Source organism: Ischnura elegans, chromosome 1 (genome assembly GCF_921293095.1).
Source record: "Ischnura elegans chromosome 1, ioIscEleg1.1, whole genome shotgun sequence".
Lineage (NCBI taxonomy): Eukaryota > Metazoa > Arthropoda > Insecta > Odonata > Coenagrionidae > Ischnura > Ischnura elegans.
Genome location: NC_060246.1, coordinates 57,989,151 through 58,010,259, shown reverse-complemented (window position 1 = coordinate 58,010,259; position 21,109 = coordinate 57,989,151). Strand labels below are relative to the sequence as shown.

Genomic DNA, 21,109 nt, shown 5'->3' with positions numbered 1-21,109 from the left:
TTTCAGGGAGAGTGTGGACCCCCTCCCTAATTTTTGCCGCAAGTTTATATTAATTCGGTCTAAATAAAGACACTCGATGATTTTTTCATTGGGAGTATCACCTTGAGGGAGTATTCTTAAGACTATATATCCTAAACATTTCTTGGGCAATTGAATTCTCTCCTGCCCTCTCTCCCTACTCACTATAGCATCACATGGATGTCCCACTGATTGGCATTTTCGCCGTGTACAGGAAAGCACATGCTGAGGTTGGTTGTTAAATAAATGCGATGGTATTGTTGAGTGTGTCTCTTATTGACATTCAAGATTCTGTGTAAATCTTTTATGAATAAAAATATTTTAAGGATATTAAAAATAAATTACTATGATGGGGTCTGTATAGGTTCAGGTAGGTTGTTAACAAGTTAGGTGACTGCTCTGACATGTAAAATTAGCGAATATGATAGGATAAGTAGTGACTTCTTCCTCAGCCTGAGCCAGAATTGGGAGGAAAGGAATGTATTGGACAAGGGAAAAGGGGTAAAGGGGTGAGGTTATGGGGAGGGATTTACCATGAGATGTTCAACCCTAGAAAGCTATTGGCTTGCTAATGCCAAATGCACGCCAATTTGAGGGTGTGGAGATTGAGGGCAGAGTCGGTGGGGGGCAGAGAGGCAATAACTGATACTTTGAAGCATTCACTGACGAGGGAGTTGTGAGACAAAGAATGTGTGGGGACTGGGAGAGATGTGTGGGGGGATGATGGAGGGACAGCAGGAGGATGGTGATTATTTATTCTAAGGTTGAGGGGGGTGGTGCATTGGCCTACACAGAAAGCAGGGCAGAAGTTGCAATGAAGGAGGTAAATGATATTGGTGGAAGTACAGGTGGTAGAGGGAAATATTGGGAGGCATTTAAGTTTTGGGAGGAAAGAGGCTTGGGGTGGAGAGAAAATCTTGCAGGTTTAACATCTGGGACGGTTGCACAGTGAGGGTGGGGTAGTGGTGACTGAATGCGATTTTTGAAGAGGGCGGGTGGCTTTTAAGATGGTACGTAGATTAGGTGGTTTCTTATAAGTGATCCATGGAGTAGGAGTGAAAATCTGGGAGGTGGATTTATGGTTGGAGAGAATGGGGTACAAGTCCTTCAGGATGTTCTGTAGAGCATGAGCGCCAGGAAAGTAAGTGGTGAGCAGAGATGGGGAGCAATGAGCAATTTTTTTCCACACGGGGCTTATTAGAAATGTATAGGTAGTTTTACATATGTAAATATATACTACTTCATTCATTCACACGACGCCTTAAGCGTAAACATTCAAATAAATTCAGAGGTAAGGAAAGAAAGGGATGGGAACATATAATTGAAAAAGGACGATGACAATGGTGCTGTGGTAGATGGAAAAAAACAGAAATCAGAAGGTAAAAATGCTACCTGACTGGGACTAATAATAATAATAATTTTTTATTTGTCCAAGGATTTGTTGCAAATGTACAAATATAGGACACATCATAATTGTAGAGGAAAAAAAGAAGAAAATACAAGGCTAAATTATTAAACATATATACTGTAATGGTTCAAGCCCCATTACAATACATTTTACTCGGCACATTTTCTTCCCTACCTGTTTACCCGCTCGTTCCACGACCTTTCCAAAACCCCACCCCCAAACCATGGCCCGTGGAGGAAGGCGTGGGTTGAGTCAGAGGGGATGAATGTGTTTTCCGTCGATTTTTGTATGGTTGTGTGTGAGTGTGTGTGTGTGGGAGGAGGGGAGCTCGGGTTTTCCCTGAATGAGTGGCGTATTACTCCTCCCTCCCTTCATTGTGCATTACCCCACCCCTAGTTGAGGTATGATAAAAAGGTGGTGCACGAAAGAGAAAGAGGAGAATTCCAAAGTGACTGTCGGGCGGAGCCTATGCCCAAAATCAGTGCGACGCACGGCAGGAGGAGACAAGGGGCCCAAGCGTTTCCAGAAAGATTGATCTGGAAGAAGAATTCCCCCCCCCCGTCCGAAGGAGCAAAGGGCCAGCTGAAGAGGACGCATTATCTCCGTTCCGGATGCAGCTTCCTCCAACAAGGGAGAAAGGAGTGCAGTAAATGGAACGAGAGAGTGTTGGATCCAACCTGGTCCAGACTCGGACTACGATAAAGTAAGATTGCAGCTATTCCCCCCCCCCCCCAAAGCCCCCTTGTGTCTCCTGCCAATGAATTGAATTTGGCTTTGAATTTTAAATATCACATTAGCATGAGGAGAGGATCCCCAGAACAAAATGCTAGACATTATCTGGGAATAGAATTCACTATTATAGACAGATAACAATATGTCAATATGGACTATATACTACGAGTAGGACACCAGTCAAGACAGTGAGGTCAGGAGAAGAGTTAGGAGGGAAGTAGTAAAAGATCCAGTGGATATTTGCATGGAGGACACAGAAGCCAGCATGATTCATTTAAAATTATGGGAATGGATTTAATATATAAGTAATAATGTAGATTGACAGCTTGACTCACCCATGGATCATAGAATGCTTAAAATTAGAATCCTATGAGATAGTTTTCACATTCACCTGATGATAATCTAAATTAAATTTTCTGCCCCCAGAAGTGAGGTTTCACATATACATACATACTATATTTCTCTGAATATAGTCCCAGTGAGAAATGGGTGGTGGAATCCACATGGAACCCACGTGGAGAATTAACGTGGATACCACGTGTTTTTGGTCGTGGAATCAACGTGGAACCCACGTGGAAATTTGGTGGAAAAATTAAAACAGCAGTTGTTGCTGTCCTAAAACCATTAAAACCTCAACCACTCTATATCTAAACCTTCTATATATGTGTCTACGATTTTTCCTGTGCTCTCATGGCTGCCTTTCCACGAATTATATAAAAATAGAATGTGCGATACATTTTCACATAACTAGCGTGGTTTCAGGATGATAAATGACGCAATGTCACCAGAGAGTTAAGTTCCACAAATTAGAAATTCTGTTTAACATTTTATGATAATCACCACAAATCCACTTGAAATCAACGTGGATTCCACGTGGGTCCAACCACTCAATATCCACCACCACCAAATATCCACCACTCAACGTGGATTCCACGTGGGTTCCACGTGGATTCCACCACCCATTTCTCACTGGGGTCCCCCCCTTTTTTTCAAAAATGCCTATGGTAAAAGGAAAGAGGAGACTATATTCAAACATATTTTTTCCCCCAAAACTGAAGCCTCAAAATTAGGGGGAGGACTATATTTGGAGGAGGATTATACTTGGAGAAATACTGCCATTAATTGTTTATGCCCAGGTGGCCACTACCTATAATGAATAGCAAATTTTATGCCAGGGTTAATGTGTTAATTTATTTCAACGGATAACACCATTTTACAAAATCGAACTGTTTAGAAAGTAACAGCAAGTAGACAAAAAATGTATAATAAGTGAATATTGCAACAAAAAAAGGCATGTGATTCACCTCATTACAAATAATTCTTGCTTAATTTTTTATGCTTTAATAAATGTCAATTACATGTTCTCCCAGACTGAAAGAATAAAAAATATTGGTGGCCTCATTATTTGCCTCTTGCGGTGAATCACAAGCAAATAGGACATGGAAAAAGAGCTTAGGATCCATCAGCATTGGTTACTAGGTTACATAAATATTTACACATTCCAAGTCCTAGCCCAACTTATATGTTATGTGCATTCCAGTGCCTGATACCTATGTGTACTTAAATTAAATTTTCTATATTGCTCTAATTAAATCATAATGTAAAATGATTAATTGTTTCTTGAAATGGAGAGATCCAAAACTGACGGTGCAATAGGCTATCTCAGAACAAGTAAGGTGGAGTACAACTGGCTATATTGGAAGTATAAGCTCAACCCTGTAAGCACTGCATTAAATGGTCAATTTTGAAATTATAGTTGATGAGAGATGTGAACTTATGCCCATTCCAAGAGGAGATACTTTGGCTCCAAAACCACGGCCAATATATCCTCGCGGGACAAAGCTGAGGTATGCCATTTTCTATAGAACAAAAGAGACAAATTTGATCCTTTTTGAGGAATCAATCAGAGCATCTATTAATTAATTGGAATAAATTAGGTAATATCAATGACGTAACAGCTAACAATATGTGTTACCTCAGTGTTCCAATGACCTTTACCATACCACTAGTACATTAGGATACCATTTTAATGTACACATATGTATTGATTATTCTTAGTTTATAGATAATTTCAATTGCATGAAAAAGAAAAAAAGTTCATTTGAATTTGCTAAACAGAAGTGTACATAATCAAAGGGCATAAACAAATACGGAAAAAATATATCCAACTTGGTAAATGATGACTACCTTTACAATTGATTCATGTTAAAAAATATTCAACACTTGCTCTGAAATTACATAATAGGTACGTCATGTTTAATTTTTATATAATTATTTACTTAGGTATGTCTATCAAATTTCCAAATATGTATCGATGTGACCAATAACACATTGTGAATGGGTCTCAAGCTAACTTCTGCCTTTATTACCACCTGTAATGCTACTTTGTAGCTACATATATATGTACTTTGTCTAAGCACTGATTGCATCATTACACGATGAGTTAAACACAATTGCCTATGTACATGTATTGGCCATCAAGTGTTTTCTTTACTTATTGAGTTATTTAATTAGTAATAGTTGACTTCAAAATATCAAGCTTGCTGGGAAGTGTACCTGGCCGAAAAAAAATCCGGTCTTTAATGCATTCATTACTTAGCTGGTGTTCAAATTGTAGGGAGTGCATACAGCAATACGTGATTTTGCACTGAAAAATGTTGGATGTGGAGTACATACAAATATATTTTTTTAAACTAGGGGAATTCCACCATTACAGCTGAGGAGTAAATATAATGGTAATGCCCCATCAGGTCTGAGAAAAATAAGCTTTCCTCATCAAAGTCAACCTTCTCATGAGATGAGACATCATGGCCATCATTGTCCTAATGTTGCTGCATCACATTCACTTACATCTACTATTGCATCCTCAAGGTAAGAAGACTTAAAAATAATGCTGCTTCAGTGTCCAATAATATGGTCTGAATGACTTTTATTCAATTAAAGGTAATGAAAAGATTGGCAACAATTAATTTTTGAGTTAGTGATTATAATTTGTCAGGCCTGCAAACAGAGCAGGGCAGAGGGAACACATGCCCTGGGCGGCAGACTCCAGGGGTTGGCAAAATTTGATAAATTTATTTTAAAAGTTATTTCATTTTTTAATTAAATTATTTAATTATAATTATTAATTTATATTTTATTAAACAATAACATTGATTAAAATTCTTAAATGCAAAAATACGGTGTGTAATTTCAACTACCACAACCCAAAAAAATAGCTAACACATGTCTTCTATTTTAATTATGGAAGGGAGGGAGCAAGGACATCAGGGGAGGAGGGACTTAAATTGTAGGTTCGTAAACTGATCTTTGCCCCTCCCCCCTGACAAAAATCCTAGTTCTGGCCCTGTAATTGTAGTTTTTAAAGTATACCGGGACCAGCCGTGGTGATAACTTTTACGCGAGTCACCCGCAATGCACAATCGTGTGAAAGATCCACAGAGAAAAAATCATTCGCATTGACCGGGATTCGAACCCGGATCCCCTGATTTCCGGTCGAGTGCTTTAGCCAGTTAAGCTACCGAGGCATCATTCATTCCACAAATTTCCGCAGGGAAGAATGACGCCTCGGTAGCTTAACTAGCTAAAGCACTTGACCGGAAATCGGGGGATCCGGGTTCGAATCCCGGTCAAGGCGAATGATTTTTCTCTGTGGATCTTTCGCCCTGTAATTTGTAATCATTTCCTAATGCTTCAATTATTTTTCTTTGTTGAAATTGTATATCATATGTAGTTGCATATTTTTGTTACTGAATAATATAACTGCATTTTATGCCTCATTCTGAGAGAGGGATTAAATCTGACCAGGCATGCAGCCAGATATTTGCATAATAGGGTGCTTGGGACGTATGCCAGTTACCTATACTTATGTTATGTATTCCATATGCACATGCATTAGAACATCAGATATTTCATTTAATTAGCTATATATTTTCATAATGCTGAAAGTTTAATTCATAGTTTGTTATTGACAGATCTTATGAAATGTAATGGTATAAAAAAATGGCGTGTTTGAGGATTGATGCTCAGGGGTTAGCAGGTCCCGGGTAGTCTTGGCAGAGGAAATATTTTGAGGGCTAAAGCCCCCTAAACCCTCTCTGGCTGTGCGCATGCTGCTGATATTAATTAATGAAAACTTTTCCCTCGTATTGCTATTACGAAGTAAATCTACTCACAAGCTTGAAACACCAGTTGCAATTTTATTGCTAATGATATGCTAATTATTTTCATACATTAATTTCATTTTGGATATTGGTTTATCTAAAATTTGAGTACAATTTTATGAAATAGTAAAACATATAACAACCTAAGAACAGGTATGTAAATGTGAAAAATGACATAAGTAAATTTGACTACTGTTTTAAAAAGGCACCGTTTAATTGAAATCTTATAAGGAATTGCAATTTTGGGACTAAGTGAATGACTCTATTTTTTGCCAATATAGTCAATAATTTTATCTTTAGACTTCATTGTCCTTTCAAAATTCTATTCCCACATCACTTTTTTCAAGATGCCTTTCTTGTCAATTTGTTTTTCACTACCCCATTCATACCTTGAGTGAAATTTGAAACCACTGAACCGACAAAGTGATTTTTTTTTGCTGTAAATGGCTCTGTCCATTACTAAATAATTAATTACCCCTTTCAGGAGGGAAATAAAATCCACAACTGGTGATACAAATAAGGGACAGCCTTTCAGAACCACATCATCAACAGCTTGGACTGCTGCAAAAGGAACCTCACATATCCCAACAGTGGAGCGCAAATCTAGCATAAATGATCCTCGTTTTAGAAAGTATGCTTTTTTATAACTGTTATACATCATATTAACGAAAATCATTCATTTACCTTAAAATCCTTAAGTTTATGAAATCACTGTGAGAGTACATATATGGATTACATGATGCTGCAATGGTGACTTGCGTAAGGTTGTTAGATTGAGCAACCCCAAAACACCTCAGTAGAGAAGCATACTATAAATTTTAGTTCAGAAAAGTTGTTTCCTTACTTCTTTGTTTAACCCTTGGGCTGCAGTAGTTCTCGATTTTAGTTGTTAGGCGGTGCAGACGAGAACCCCTGTGCAGGAGGCCCCCTCTGCCACGAGGGCTCATCTGGTAGAGTTAAGCCCCTTATCAATCCTTATGGTTAGAATAAGTGCCCAAGTACAAGATATCCAGGTGGGAATAAAAATTTAGGGTAAATTCTGCAGTCAACGGCAAAAGGTATAAAAAAATTCCTGCACTCTAAGGGTTAAATTTACTGCTTAAAGTGGATCTTTCTTTTGGTGGAATTCTCTCTTTGCCAGGACTATTCTGCTGATAATTTCTTTCTTGCTCCTTCCATCACTTATTATTCTGCTACCGAAATAACAAAATTCAAATTTCTCTTCCATTTTGTGTTTCCTTATTTTAATGTTAGTCTTGACCTCTTTTATCCTTTGCTACATACCAATACATATCTTAGTTTTCTTCATGCTTATTTTCAGATGATATCTACCCATTACCTTACCCATATTAACTAGAATCTTTTTAAAATCCTTCTCTGTCTCCGCTATAAAAGCTATGTCATTGGCGTATCATAGTATGCTATTTTTTTCTCCATGGATATTCACTAGGTACCAAGGCCTTTCCTTTCAATTCATTAATGGCTTTCTCAATAGAAAGCATATTTCACTTTTTTGATGGCATCCACCTTAATGAATGGAGAAGAGCTGCTGGCCTCTTTCCCAGAAGATGAGAGGTATATTTGTTGGAGGCCTAAAGCTGCAAATTCACAGCATCTTCACAGGCTTAGCTATCATTTATGTGGCCTACCTTACCCAAGGAAAGATCATATACCCCCTCGGAATGCCATAGCTTTTTGACCATGACTGCTTCTTTGAAGAGTAAACTTGCTTATCTCACAGCTAACCTCCCTATTTAGAGGTTGACCCACCATCTGTAATCTAGTGGACACACTCGGTGGCTTTAAGCTCAACCGCGATGTAGGTAATTGCATATGATTTTATTTCATATATGCATTTCTCTAAAATTTCTAAAATATTTTAACCCTTTATATTATTGTAAGTGCTGAGCAATGAACTATGTTGCAATATGGTATTGCAATTTAAGTGAGCTCAAATGAATTTGACACTTGCTATAATAGTGGACTCATAAGCTAACCTCCTGTTCTCCTTATGGTGACTCATATCTTGAGAATCTTAAATTGACATCAAAACCTTCTGAGTCCCATAATTTGACACTGACATTTTCTTGTGACTCATGATTGGACCAGAACACCCTCTGGCAATATAAATAAGGATGCTTGCACCTCACAGGAACTATGTACAAGGTACAACAAACATTTTCTGGGGTACTCACCATCAAACATTCTTCTCATATTTGAAATTAAAAACCACATTCAACAATTACTATACGAAATATTCCCTTTATTTTAATAGGAAAATCATTAATATGGAGTCAAATAAGGCTGCGCAATACATAAAACAAAACGAACATAAAGATAACTGTAAATCTTATCTATTTTTTAGGTGTCTGGGGGGGGGGGGATTGTCGGATGCATGTACATCCATTAAATTAATGTAAAAATAGGTAAATAAATGTAAAATGACATGTGCCCCCTAATCCACCAATACTCACCATGTTTTGATTTCAACATACACATGGGCTCTCTGATTAATGCTGATACCGTAAATAAATTCAGGGATCGACCATAAATTTTCCTGGAATTCAAAAGATGACACTGAAATGCTGTAAGTCTTGAACACAATAGGGTTGTTTCCTTCATCAAAGAAAACGAAAGGCATTGATTGCGATTCGTTACCCACCATTAGTGTATTCATAATGTACAAATTATTTCGTATTAGATATACCAGTTTAGAGGAATGGCAATGGTCCATTTTTATCCTCATTTGAAAAGGGCCAGATTGGCGCCCATGCGATGCCACTCCACGTGACGTCACAGGGACCTAGTTTCTATAGAAGAATATAGGAGTTATACATCGTCTGAGGTTACCAATGCATGCATGAGGCGCAGAGCTCAGGGAAACATGTCTTAATAATCACTTATTAAAACTGGCTAAGGTTGGAAAGTTTTCCTCGTTTGATAAGGTATTAATAATCCTTATTTAAGCCAAGTGCTACCAGCCAGCAGGGTACTAAGCTACCTGCTAGCAGCCTGCGTCGTATCAGCACTAAGCTTCGCCTCAAGGTCACCTCACAGGGCGGCAGCGGGAACCAGAAATACGTCACATGGAGAGATTTCCCGGCATTCATACTTATGCGTCGCGTTTTCGCGCGCTTGAAAATTTTCACTTTTCATTTAATCGCGAAAAATAGATATCGTCATTTAAAAACCTAAAAGTGTGAAATACGTACTCCAGGAGTAATAATATTTCGATTTAGGCATTAAAAAAAATAATAGGAAACCACCCTATTGGAAATTCAACTTCTTACCGAGTAAGAAAGAATTGCAAGGGATAAAATTTTTCTATAGCTCTTTTTACCATACAGTAAAAAAAATAATTGAATCCATACTTGTCTTGATATTTCACCTCTTTTTAGATTACCATCAAAACCCAGTAGACATTGTCCTGCCAGAATACTATATTTCTATTCTAGAATATATGGTATGTGAAAATTGATGACTTGTATGTTATATGCATGCATAAAAAGTAAAAATTTGAATAGGAATGTGAAAAAATGATAGGTATGAAGAAATTATTCTTGAGTTTTCAACCAGTGCTTATCCTAAGAAGAATTCTTTATCCGAGTTTGCCGAGAAAGCTTATGATGTTATTTCATGAAAGATGTGGCTTGTTCTAATTAGATCTCATTCATTTTATGACTATTTTTGTTGCTTTATGGTTGAATGAACTTCGAATGCTCAATTATTTTAAGTCAGATTCATAATGATGCTGATATCCAGGATACTGACTGGATAACTGAGGTATTCAGAATTGTTCATTTCTATGATTTGTGCATGCATACGCATACTATTTTTTGGACTTCTTGCTCTAGAGCTAGCAATATGCACATTGGCAATCAGAAAAACTGGATTTAAAAAATTTAATTTGGCAAAGTGCAGTGAATGAAATTGGGCTATGTTGATTGTCACCATGTTGATTGATCTCGGATGCATGTACATCCATTAAATTAATGTAAAAATAGGTAAATAAATGTAAAAAATGCTGATTAAAATAGTGTGATATATAAGACATTGTTTCTGTGCCAGAATTTTCCAGATTAAAGAATTATTGCCCTAAATCATACATGTTCTCTGATCTATTTCATTGCAGAGTTATCACTCCAACCAGTAACAGGTGGGAAAAAAGGACTACAGCAGACAGCAGCACAGACTTGAATGATAGTGTTAATTCAACAGGAAGAAATTCTCCCACCCTGACAATTAAAATTCCTAATGAAAGTTATGATACCAACAGGAAATATCAACTCCCTGATAAGGAGGCAATTCCCACACATAGCATCTTAGAAACTGAGCAGGTGAATTTTTTGGATAGCTGATTCATTTGGCCCATGACCTTGAATTCACACCATGTTATTTAAATTTTACTTCCCGCAGCATACTTCTTAATATTCATGTATAGTGATGTACTGGTTAGTTATCATTTGATTAATGTAAGTACTTGCACCGGGACTAGTCATGGTGATAATTTTACAGAGTCACCCGCGAATATTGTGTGAAAATTCCATAGAGAAAAAAATCATTCGCCTTGACAGGTATTCAAACTCGAATTCTCCAATTTCCTGTAGAGTGCTGTAGCCATTTAAGCTACCGAGGCATCATTCCTGTCTGTGGATATTTGTTTTCTGTTCACCTGTTGTTGGACTATCAGTTCTTTAGCCAGTCCCCAATGCCCCAACTTTTGCTTTCCTACCCTTACCCCAATGGGAGTGGAGGAAAACAGATGCAGAGAAAGTTTGGATCAATAACCAAGGCCAGAACTTTAAGAAAAATTTTCATGAAAATATAATGTATCCTGTTTCATAAGACTTTTCCCAAGATTTAAATGGATTATCAGTGGTCTACTTTATTCTTAAGAGTGGAAAAGGAGAAGATAACTGTACGTCTTCTGCCTTTTCTCCCATAACTACCGGACTATGACGGTCCCCATGGATTTCCACGATCTTCACATTTTTCTCCAATGACCCTTCTTACTGCATGCTTGGCACATGCACTGCCTCGTGGGGCTGGCTGCGAATGCCTGTTGAGGACTCCGCCAGCATCGGCCGCATCTCTGGTGCTGGCTCTGCCCACTGCCTCCCCCTGGTGGTGCACGCTTGCAGCTAATTGGTTTAATCCTCTTCTTTACTTCACTAACCTCACACTCTGATGCCACTCCATGATGCATTGTCCTTTGGGTGCCTCTCAGCACCATCTGTTGGTACTGTACCTCTTCCGCCTCACGTGCCTTCCGTTGAGCCACCTCCTGCGTTAGGTCCGGATCCATCTGTAACACTTGCGACAACTTTGCATTGTAAACTCCGACCACAATTAGATCTCAGAGATGATCGCCCTGGAGTGACCCATTTTCACAATATTATATGAGGCGATGTAGGTCTGCGATGAATTCATATATTGGCTCTCCCTCCTTCAGGCACCATTGGTTGAACTTTGCCCTCACATAAACAATGTTCACCCTTCCCTTGCAGTGATTATTGAATTCTTCGTGCGCCTTCTGTTACTTCTTTTTATCTGCTGCTGACAGTTTTAAACTAAGTATGTAGTATGTTTTCTGCCTTTTCTCCCGCAACATACACCAGCTTGTTCAGTAGCTCCTTGTCGCTCTGCTTCTTCAGCCCAGATACGACACAGTATCTCTCCCAACGTCGCACCCATCGTGGCCAATCCTCTGCCACAAACAAAAATTGGGATGGCACCGTCACACCTACTGTTAGCACAAATGTGCTGTTTGCTTCCACCTTTTGGCAAAGTCCTCTGGATGGTATTTCTCCACACTACTCCCTCATAGGGTCTCCATACAACTCCAATGTACTGTATAATCGACAATCCACAGGATTCTGCCATGTGGATCTCTCCACTGCCACCATGTAGCTTTCTCTTCAATGATCAAAACACTATAAAATGGGTTAACAATTTATTTCTCCCATGTTACAACAAGGAAGCCACTGCGTTGTGTCAGAAGACTGCCCTGCTTATGCAGGGGCATGGCCTTTTATAGCTGGGTTCGGCCTGCAATGATGCACTGGCACTGTGTTAGTCAGCCACCTGCTTCAGAAGACCGCATCGGTAGGCACCTGGATCCCAACAATAATGGAAATAAATGACCAAAGGGTCAACATTTTAATTTCCTGAAGCCAGAAATACAGAAATCTTAGAGGGAAAATTGAAATTTGTATTGAAAGTTAAAAGGCTTAGCATTTGTAATTGACACATTATTTCATTGAGTATGTACCTATCATGAGTTCTTTGTGTAGGCTTCAGCAGATTAATTTAGATGGAACTCTGTTGCTTTCGGGATTTACTTAATGCATTTGTATTTTCTTGGGCGGCACTTTAGCTAATGCAGCTGTTGGCTTCTTCAGGACAGTGAAATGGGGATGTAGAAATTCGATTGACATGAGTACACCACATTCATTCCCTCCCTATTATTCCCACCATCAACCATCTAAAGACACAACATGATCCTCGGTGCTGAGCTGGATGGCATGGCATCTGATATTGCTATGAAGGAGTGAAGCACCTCAAGTCAGCATTGATGTCCTTTTGTCTTTGATTTTTTTCAACCTCCATTGGGTCTCACAATATGCAAAGGCATTGATAGTAATGATTTTTGGGCATAAGGGTTACCAACAAGATCCCCTCTGGTTCCAAATGATGGACGCCATTATTTTCTTACCAGAAAACTGAACTTAAAATTGATAATAATATAGGGCTACTCTTTTCTTTATTGTGGCTGTTGGTTTGGCCTTCCTAAAATATCCTAACCCACTTTTAAACATTTCGATAGTCGATTTCTACCTTTGATCTATAGATTTCCACAAGGAGGGATGGATACTGCCTTCTGTTTTTTATGCAAAGAGGGTATATAACACTTGCAGCAGGGGGAGCAAACACAGGAAAAACTAGTACATACAGCATACTCCCGATTATCCGGGGAATAATGGGGAGAGGTGGCACGAACAATCGGAAAACACGAATAATCCAAACTTTCACTGTAATTTGTAGTAATTTTCATAATTTAGGCAAATAAAACTGTCAATTATTAACTACGCACATTGTCTGTTATTTTAGATCGCTTTCCGGAATCGTTTAGAGCTTTCTTTTCTCGACTGCGATCTTTTTAGCGGCGATAACGTGATTTTACTCGTATTCCTATTGCTCCATGTAATGCCTGGTTTCCGAAAACCGCGTACCTGTGTCGGCGAGATCACGGATTCAGAAAATTGGTTTGCACGAATGCTTCAAAACCGCTGCGCGACACACGGAGCTTCCGTAAAGGTAATGGGCGCGCGATCATCCCATCGCGCAGTAGGATTATAGGAAACCTGGGCTTTTGGAGATTTGTCTGCTCAGGCGAGTGCCTGGCTATGACTCATGCTATCTCTACTCCTACTTCCCTCGCTGCCTTCATTTCCATTATTCCCTTCCTCTCCAGTTTGACCTTGACTATTGCCGGTGTCAAAATGACGTGCCGCTGTACTTTTCAAACTTATATTTGGACTTAAGTGCATGCCGTAGTAATGAATAATACACCATTTTGAAGGAAATTTTATTTTCAATTCTGGTTTATTTTTTGTTTTATGAAAAATTAAAAAATGTAGACACGCGAACTGTGCAATAAATGACTCCGCGCACCATAAAATTAGCCTTTTTGTCAACTTAATGAACTTTGTACCTCAAACCTAGGGAAAACTACTACTACATACTACATTCATTTTCCACGATACGTTGAAAAAATTAATGAAGATTAATAAAATGGCCTTTGCATATTTTAAAACACATATTTTGCTATAAAATAACGGAAATGTTTAAAAATTATCTAGTCCTACAGTTAACCCCGAAAGAAAAAAAATTGATAGAAACGCTTCTTAATTTAGTTGCAATTTTTCTATGATCTATAAAAGTAGTGATATTTGTGAATGTCAATAACTTCTATCAATGTCATGTTGCCAAACAGGGCCGCGCCAGGCCAGTGCCGGTTACCGGGAAGCTAAGTTTCGCGCGCAAAACGTTGCAACGCAGCATTTGTTCGCTCCGACGTATTTTTTTAATGTCCATATATAAACTATACTACATAAAAATCATGTATTTTCGGATCATAGGAAAATTGCAAAAAAGGACCCTGGAGTGATTCTTTTGAAAATACGAACTATCTTCTAATCGTTGATTCATACTTAGAACCTGTTATCATGATTCCGTAAAGTCGCAAAAAAGCTGAGAAAAATAGATCCAAACTTCCTCGCAGGAGCAGTTACGCAAGAGCATTATATGGTCCATCTCAACCAACATTCCGAAAAGTTACCTATGCCAAGCCCTATCGCCTTTCAAATAATACCTAGTTGGTGGCTGAATGGCGCCACATTGGTAGCAGAATAAGGGTTTAGAATTCCTCAATAAATTTTCACTGATTTCATTGATTTTATTAACAAGCCATTTGAGGCTATTTTCAGATGAAAAAAGTCTATTAAAATTTTAAATTATTGAAACAAAAATATTTGATTAATTCAATCAACAAAAATGTTTGAATCATATTTAAAAAATAATTTATGTTGAATTCTTGAAACATTTGCTCTTTTAAAGGCACAATCCAATGTTTCCAAGAATTCTCCGCGGTCGGTGAATAATAGTCACAAACCAGTTGTAGAGGAAGAGTATTCTGATAGCAGGTAAGTGTTTCCTAGTTACCATAATAATTATTTGATTTGGAATATTCTATAGGTTCATATGATCAAAATAACTTTGACTAACTTTATGCAAGAGTGGAACTGAAGATTTGGGTTGGAATATGATATGATGGCTGGATTTATAAGTTGACCACGCCATAATTTATTTATATAATGCAGTCCAAAAACAGTAGAAAGCCAATTGCAAAGGACATAATGTTCTAATAATATATGAATAGTTGTGATGTAAATTTGCATATGAACCATGCAAACATTTCGTGTAAAAGCTGTTTTATTGTAAGGTTTATATACATTCATATGCAAAGTTAGACCAAAATTTGAGAACTTAGAGGTTAATAGTTTGTTGAATTGTGGTGGAATCACTCATAGAACATCAATTTCGAGATCAGAATAATTTTTTCCAAAATAATTTATTATCTATCACATAAGTGTACATATATGTAACCTTGATAACTGTCACAAAGTCTAGTTTCAGTCTGGGGTGACACCATTCAATGTCATGAGCATTACACTGTCCAAATCGCCTCTGGAAAAAAGCGCATCAGTATGTTCATTGTTTTCTTCGATTTTTTTCAAAACCGTTTATTCTTTTTATTGTTTTAACCTTTATTAAAAGTGACGTCTTGGATCTTAGAGAATTATTCTAATAATATATTTTAGGTAATTTTACTGCTTTTGCTGCCATATAAGTTAAGACATATTCATGCGTTGCGAAAACAATTTTTGTATGATGAAATACTAATGAATTAAATTTAGCTTCATTACCTGGATCCTGGCGTATTTTACTTATATTTATTATTACTGGCGTTTATACTGTAGGAGAAATTTTAAAATGAATTGTATACGGAAAAAGTTGAGAAACGAAGAAGAAAAAAGTTTTGAAAAACACAAACTTTATTTGCTTACAATATTTTTTATATTAATTATCCTTACCTATTCATTTTCTAAAATTGAATGAAGTTCTAGTCTATCGTCGGCCGCTGGAAGACAACAACAAATCAACAGTGTCATCAACGCTGAACAATGTGTGAAAACAACCCGTTTAAAAATTGATTACACGGAAAAAACCAGCAATTTGGATAAAGTATAGTAAGTGGAAAATTAATTTATTCACTAAACTCACTACGTAATACAAACATGGTTAGATTTGACAAGGTATAAATAGGGATAAATAATAAATAAATATAAATAGGAATAAATAATGAATATGTAAATACTTTTTATTTATAATCCTCGAAGGATCATTCTTACTGATTTATTATTAACCCGCATATGTTACATTTTGAGTATGTGAGGCGAAGAATAATGAAGTTTTCCTAAAGACCTAAAATTATTAATAAGGTACACTTATAGTGAGGGAATTAGCACTGATCAGAATTCAAGTACTTTTTTGATCTTGAAGTGACTTAAACTCTCAATTGCGAAGTCGAGAACAAGGGGGTGAATAAAGTTTTCCATTTCCAGGAGTTATCGTCGGCAGTAAGAGCGCCAGCGACAGATTTTGGTGGTACTCAGAGCCGGTTCTCTAGGGGTTCTCCATGGATACATTTTAAAATAAATACAACGCGAGCTTAAAACATGCTTGCTCTTATGCATTGAATGTGATATTTTTAGAGCTTAAAAACCAATTATAAATATATTGGACTGGCGCCCTAAGCGGTCGCGAGCTTTGCTTATCGCTTAAACCGGCCCTGGTGGCACGATTCATATAATTTTTAACTAAGATAAAACTTATTACTGAAAACTTACACAAATACTCTCCGGTGATCTAAAATTCACTGACATTTTTAGGAGATAATATTTTGCGTATAGATATTTTTTGACTATTTACATAATCATGGTAAATAAAACCTAAATTCATCTGTTATATTTAAAGAGAAAATTTATACATTATTTTTTTCCTACGGCAGCACCCCTGATGTTAATCCTCCACGGGAAAATATTGGAAACAAACTCGTAAAAAATACGAATCCACATAATGACGAAAAATGTAAGTCAAATGATACCCTGTCCACTGAATACAGCACCGGAGAAGACGAGGAAACTGACGCACAGCTTTACAACCCGGCAAAGGGTGAGGCTAAAAATTACTCATTCGGTGCAGGGGACTTTGAAGAAGGTAATTCCTATAGTAAATGTGTAAAACCCAATTATAAATTTAAATGTAGTATTTATTCTTAAATTGAAATGGGGAACATGTCGTGGAAAATGAAAGGAACGCAACCCAAAAAAATTTCTTTCGGAAATGAGTATTTCTCGAATGCAATTGTGCATGTGCTCCGCGAACATGTCGTGGAAAATGAAAGGAACGCAACCCAAAAAAATTTCTTTCGGAAATGAGTATTTCTCGAATGCAATTGTGCATGTGCTCCGCGAAGATAATAATTTGAGACAAATATTAACGCTGGATAAAGTATTGAGAAATCTTGGTATGACTAACGATTGCAATCTGACATACCCAGTGCTGAAATTCCATTTGAGTATGTGAACGATAGTGGTATTAAATTGGCGAACGGATTGAAATTTTCACTTTGATTATTTTTTTGCCAAAATAAATCGTTTCCTTCAGGTTCGCTTTGGTGAAAAGTAGCAGTGATCCTAGTAATCAGCATTAAGAGGGGAGTTTCCATTTTGAACGCAAGACTCAATGAAAAGGGAATACTACCCCTTGGTTTTCTTTAAAATTTGTTACAGTGACTTGGGGAAGTTTCAGTTAGCGACCGGTCTCTCTGACTGGAAACTTACAAAAAAAAAAAACGATTTTTCCGATCTAAAAAATCACATTTTGATGGACACCGAGTAACTATGGATGATTGAGCATAAGGCTTGCGTAGGTTTTTGTAGTGCGAAGTCAATAGTTGACTCTCAGGATTCCACGACATTGATTAGTAGGTATCTCCTTAGTTTAGAGGTGTACACCGCTTCGAAACTTGTTTACTGACGATGTTCTTATGAACCCTAAATTAGCGACATCCACTGGCATATGCTGTTGTTAGTAAACATATTCCAAGGCAGGGAAAACAAAAACATAGGAAGAGATCTAATTATCACCGTTTATGGTGGATTCTGGAATAATATTTTTGATTTTGATTGCAATTGATGGTTTTATGTGGTAATTTTGAAGCTTTATGATTGAAAAATACAGTCCGTCATTTCCGCCAACATTATTACTTTTTTAATCTTGTACCTCATGAGTTTTCTCCCTATTTATTTGAAGAACACATTTTTTCGGTACTGTGATTCATTCGAAAAACGATCAGATTATTACATCTGATACTCAATAAAACATTTATGATTTTGTCATGAAAAATCTACATTGAGACAAATTCAATTTTTTTAATACAAAGGATTTAAATTTTATTTTTCAGAGCTAAAAAAGATGAATGGGTACAAGGAGCCTCATTATTACCCCGAGGAGTATGTGGAGACTTGTAGCGAAAGTTCTTATGGGGAATGGCAAACGGCAAGAAACGAGCATCTGAAATGTATCAGCAAGCATTGTAAACGGGAGAGAAGGAAATATTGCGGATGTAGAATAATAGAGGAGAGAAAATTAGCTGACTCTAGTACTGAGAGCGAATTAGGTAAGAAAAATAATGGATGATTAAGTTTCAATAAGTTTCTCTAAACATTTAAATGGGCTCTCACATCAAATCACAGCAGTCAGTTATATTTTACAAGGTCGTAAGCAGAAAAAAATTCGGAGGGGAATGGGGGAGAGAGGTGAGGATGGTTTACTTGAAGGGGTCAATACATCTCGGGGGGTTCATGCAAAAGGGGTACACTGTATCTCCAGAGCTTCATAGGGGGAGGCCTGATGGTAGGTTGAGCCCCTTGACCACCCCCAGTCGCTACGGCCTTGATATTTTATGGAGCAAAATATATCATGGTATCTCTTGGGTATATTTATCTCATGATACAAATACCGAATTTCAATTGAAATAACTCATGCTAAATATTTTATATCAACTCTGTTTTACCATCTCTGATATAAAGGTTATATCATATTAATTCAATATTCATCTAATAGTGTGTAATATCCTTAATCTGATCTCATTGTTAGAATTGGACGTTACTGCGCCAAAAAGCCACGAGAAGGGGTTAATTCACATAAGTTGGAGCGTAATCAGTGCCATACTGTCGACTCTTATCCTAACTGGAGTAGTTGTGGTGGCAACAAATTACTTCATGCCAATTTATGTTGACTGGTTGACTTCATTCTACCATGGAGAATACGAGCAGGAGCAACCTATGCCACCTCCAACGAATTGGATGCCGGATATTGTCCAGAAAATTCTGTCATTTGTTATTGATTTATTTTCACATCCAGTAAGTAAATTAAAGAATGCATTCAGAATCTTTTCCGATCGGAATGACAAGATAATTTTAATAGATTAATGTAGACCATTTGTTTGCCATTGTTCAATGTCAATGAAGACTAAAATATGGAAAATGGCGGAGAGGTGAGTAAACAAATGAATATCACTGCGGACATCTTCCGTTCCCTCATGTTTTTAGTATGCATGCAATGAATTGAGTATATATCTATTATATATCTAAGGCAAGGATAAATTCGTGAAAATGGAATGAAATCATCTCCCCAGAAAATTTTGACCAAGACAAAATTATCTGGGAGATACACTTGCCTAATCTCTGCCTCAGCATCCATTATTTAAATATAAAAAAATTTCATGGGTTAGGTAATTGCTGGTGTAGTATTCCAAGAAACAGTTCGCTCCTTTTCTGAGCGCTGCTCATTTAAATATTGTGCTTGTATGCATGGTGCAGGGGGTTAGGAGGCTAGTTATCCACTTATCGATGGCTAAGTTCTAACAACTTACATCTAAAAATTTGGCCGGTCTGAGTTAATACTGCTAATACTGTCAATAAACAATAAAATTCAAGCAAAAAACACCTTCTTCTGTAAACTTATGCTTCTTTTTCAGTTTATTGTATTTTTGGTTTTTAATTTCAATTAAAGTTAAATTCAATTAAAAAAAAGAAATCACTTTTTTCCTCTCCAGAAATTTTACTATTTTTGAGATACGTGTTGCTAGAACTTAGCCATCGATATTAATTCTGAGTAGCGATTCTTCCCATCTGCCTGTTATTGAAATGGGGCTACTTATCTGAGCAGCGTGATTTATAATTTTGAAAAATATCATCTTAGCAGTACGTACCCGTATCTCATTTAAGAAACCCATTTTTTAACAAGTCGGCAAGTTATCTTAATGATGGGTACGGCAACTCGAAGATAATGTTATATACTGTACAACTTTTGGTGATGATATGGTTTGAATTATGGGTGTATTAAAAAAAAAGGTCTCTGTTGAGAATTTTCTGAACATAAATCACAATTATCTTATAAATGAGCTTTTTTAAATCTTGAATAAAAATTTTCGTGGAAGCCACTAATTACGTATATTTGTTTTAGATAAAACAGGAACAATTTAACCACAAGAAATTTATTTATATTGTCTTAATGTATGCTACGAAGTTAAATAATTGAAAAACCGATACTTTTCATAGAAATTATTTTCTTATAATACGAAAACTTCACGACTAGGTTTGAGAAAAATTGAAAAAAATAAAATAGTTTCCCCCCCCCCCCCAAAATATATTTCGCAACACCTAATAAATTTATGAACTATTTAACATGATTAAAATAATAACGAATGTTGCACATTTTATTACAGAGACGTTGCAAGTTTCCGGGTTGGATAAGTAAGAAAAATTGTCAAGATCGTTGAAGATTCCTATGTACCTGTTAAATTAAACCATGAATACTGTCTTCAAGTACATCTAACTTGGTTATTTATTAAAAATTCATCACGAATTTAAATTATTTAACGAAAGATGTCCATACCATCAATTGTAACGTTTTGTATTTTTGCAGCTTGTTTCTTACAAACAAAATATATGATAATAGACAACCAAATGGATAGTTAAGATAAAGAAAGGTGAGTGATATAGGAAGGGAGAGGAGCTAGATAACAACTACCTGTGTAGAATTTTATATAAGCGTATCTGATGGCTATCAAATAGTAATTCGAATCTCTCCAATC

General features: G+C 36.9%; 1 protein-coding gene across 4 annotated transcripts; it reads left to right on the top strand.

The window, feature by feature from the left end:
- The first annotated feature begins 3,649 nt into the window (after positions 1-3,649).
- LOC124161096 lies at positions 3,650-20,843 on the top strand. Of its 4 annotated transcripts, none has more exons than XM_046537296.1 (11): positions 3,650-3,829; positions 3,915-4,005; positions 4,856-5,029; positions 6,806-6,952; positions 10,454-10,658; positions 14,941-15,026; positions 16,005-16,133; positions 16,955-17,163; positions 18,413-18,628; positions 19,108-19,373; positions 20,741-20,843. In XM_046537296.1, exons 1-11 carry the CDS (start codon positions 3,784-3,786, stop codon positions 20,792-20,794), a joined length of 1,623 nt encoding a protein of 540 aa, XP_046393252.1. In that variant the 5' UTR covers positions 3,650-3,783; the 3' UTR covers positions 20,795-20,843. The 4 variants fall into 4 exon arrangements, with proteins under 4 accessions (XP_046393252.1, XP_046393262.1, XP_046393269.1 ...); XM_046537306.1 differs by having other exon boundaries at positions 3,650-3,834; XM_046537313.1 differs by lacking the exon at positions 16,005-16,133.
- The last annotated feature ends 266 nt before the right edge of the window (positions 20,844-21,109 follow it).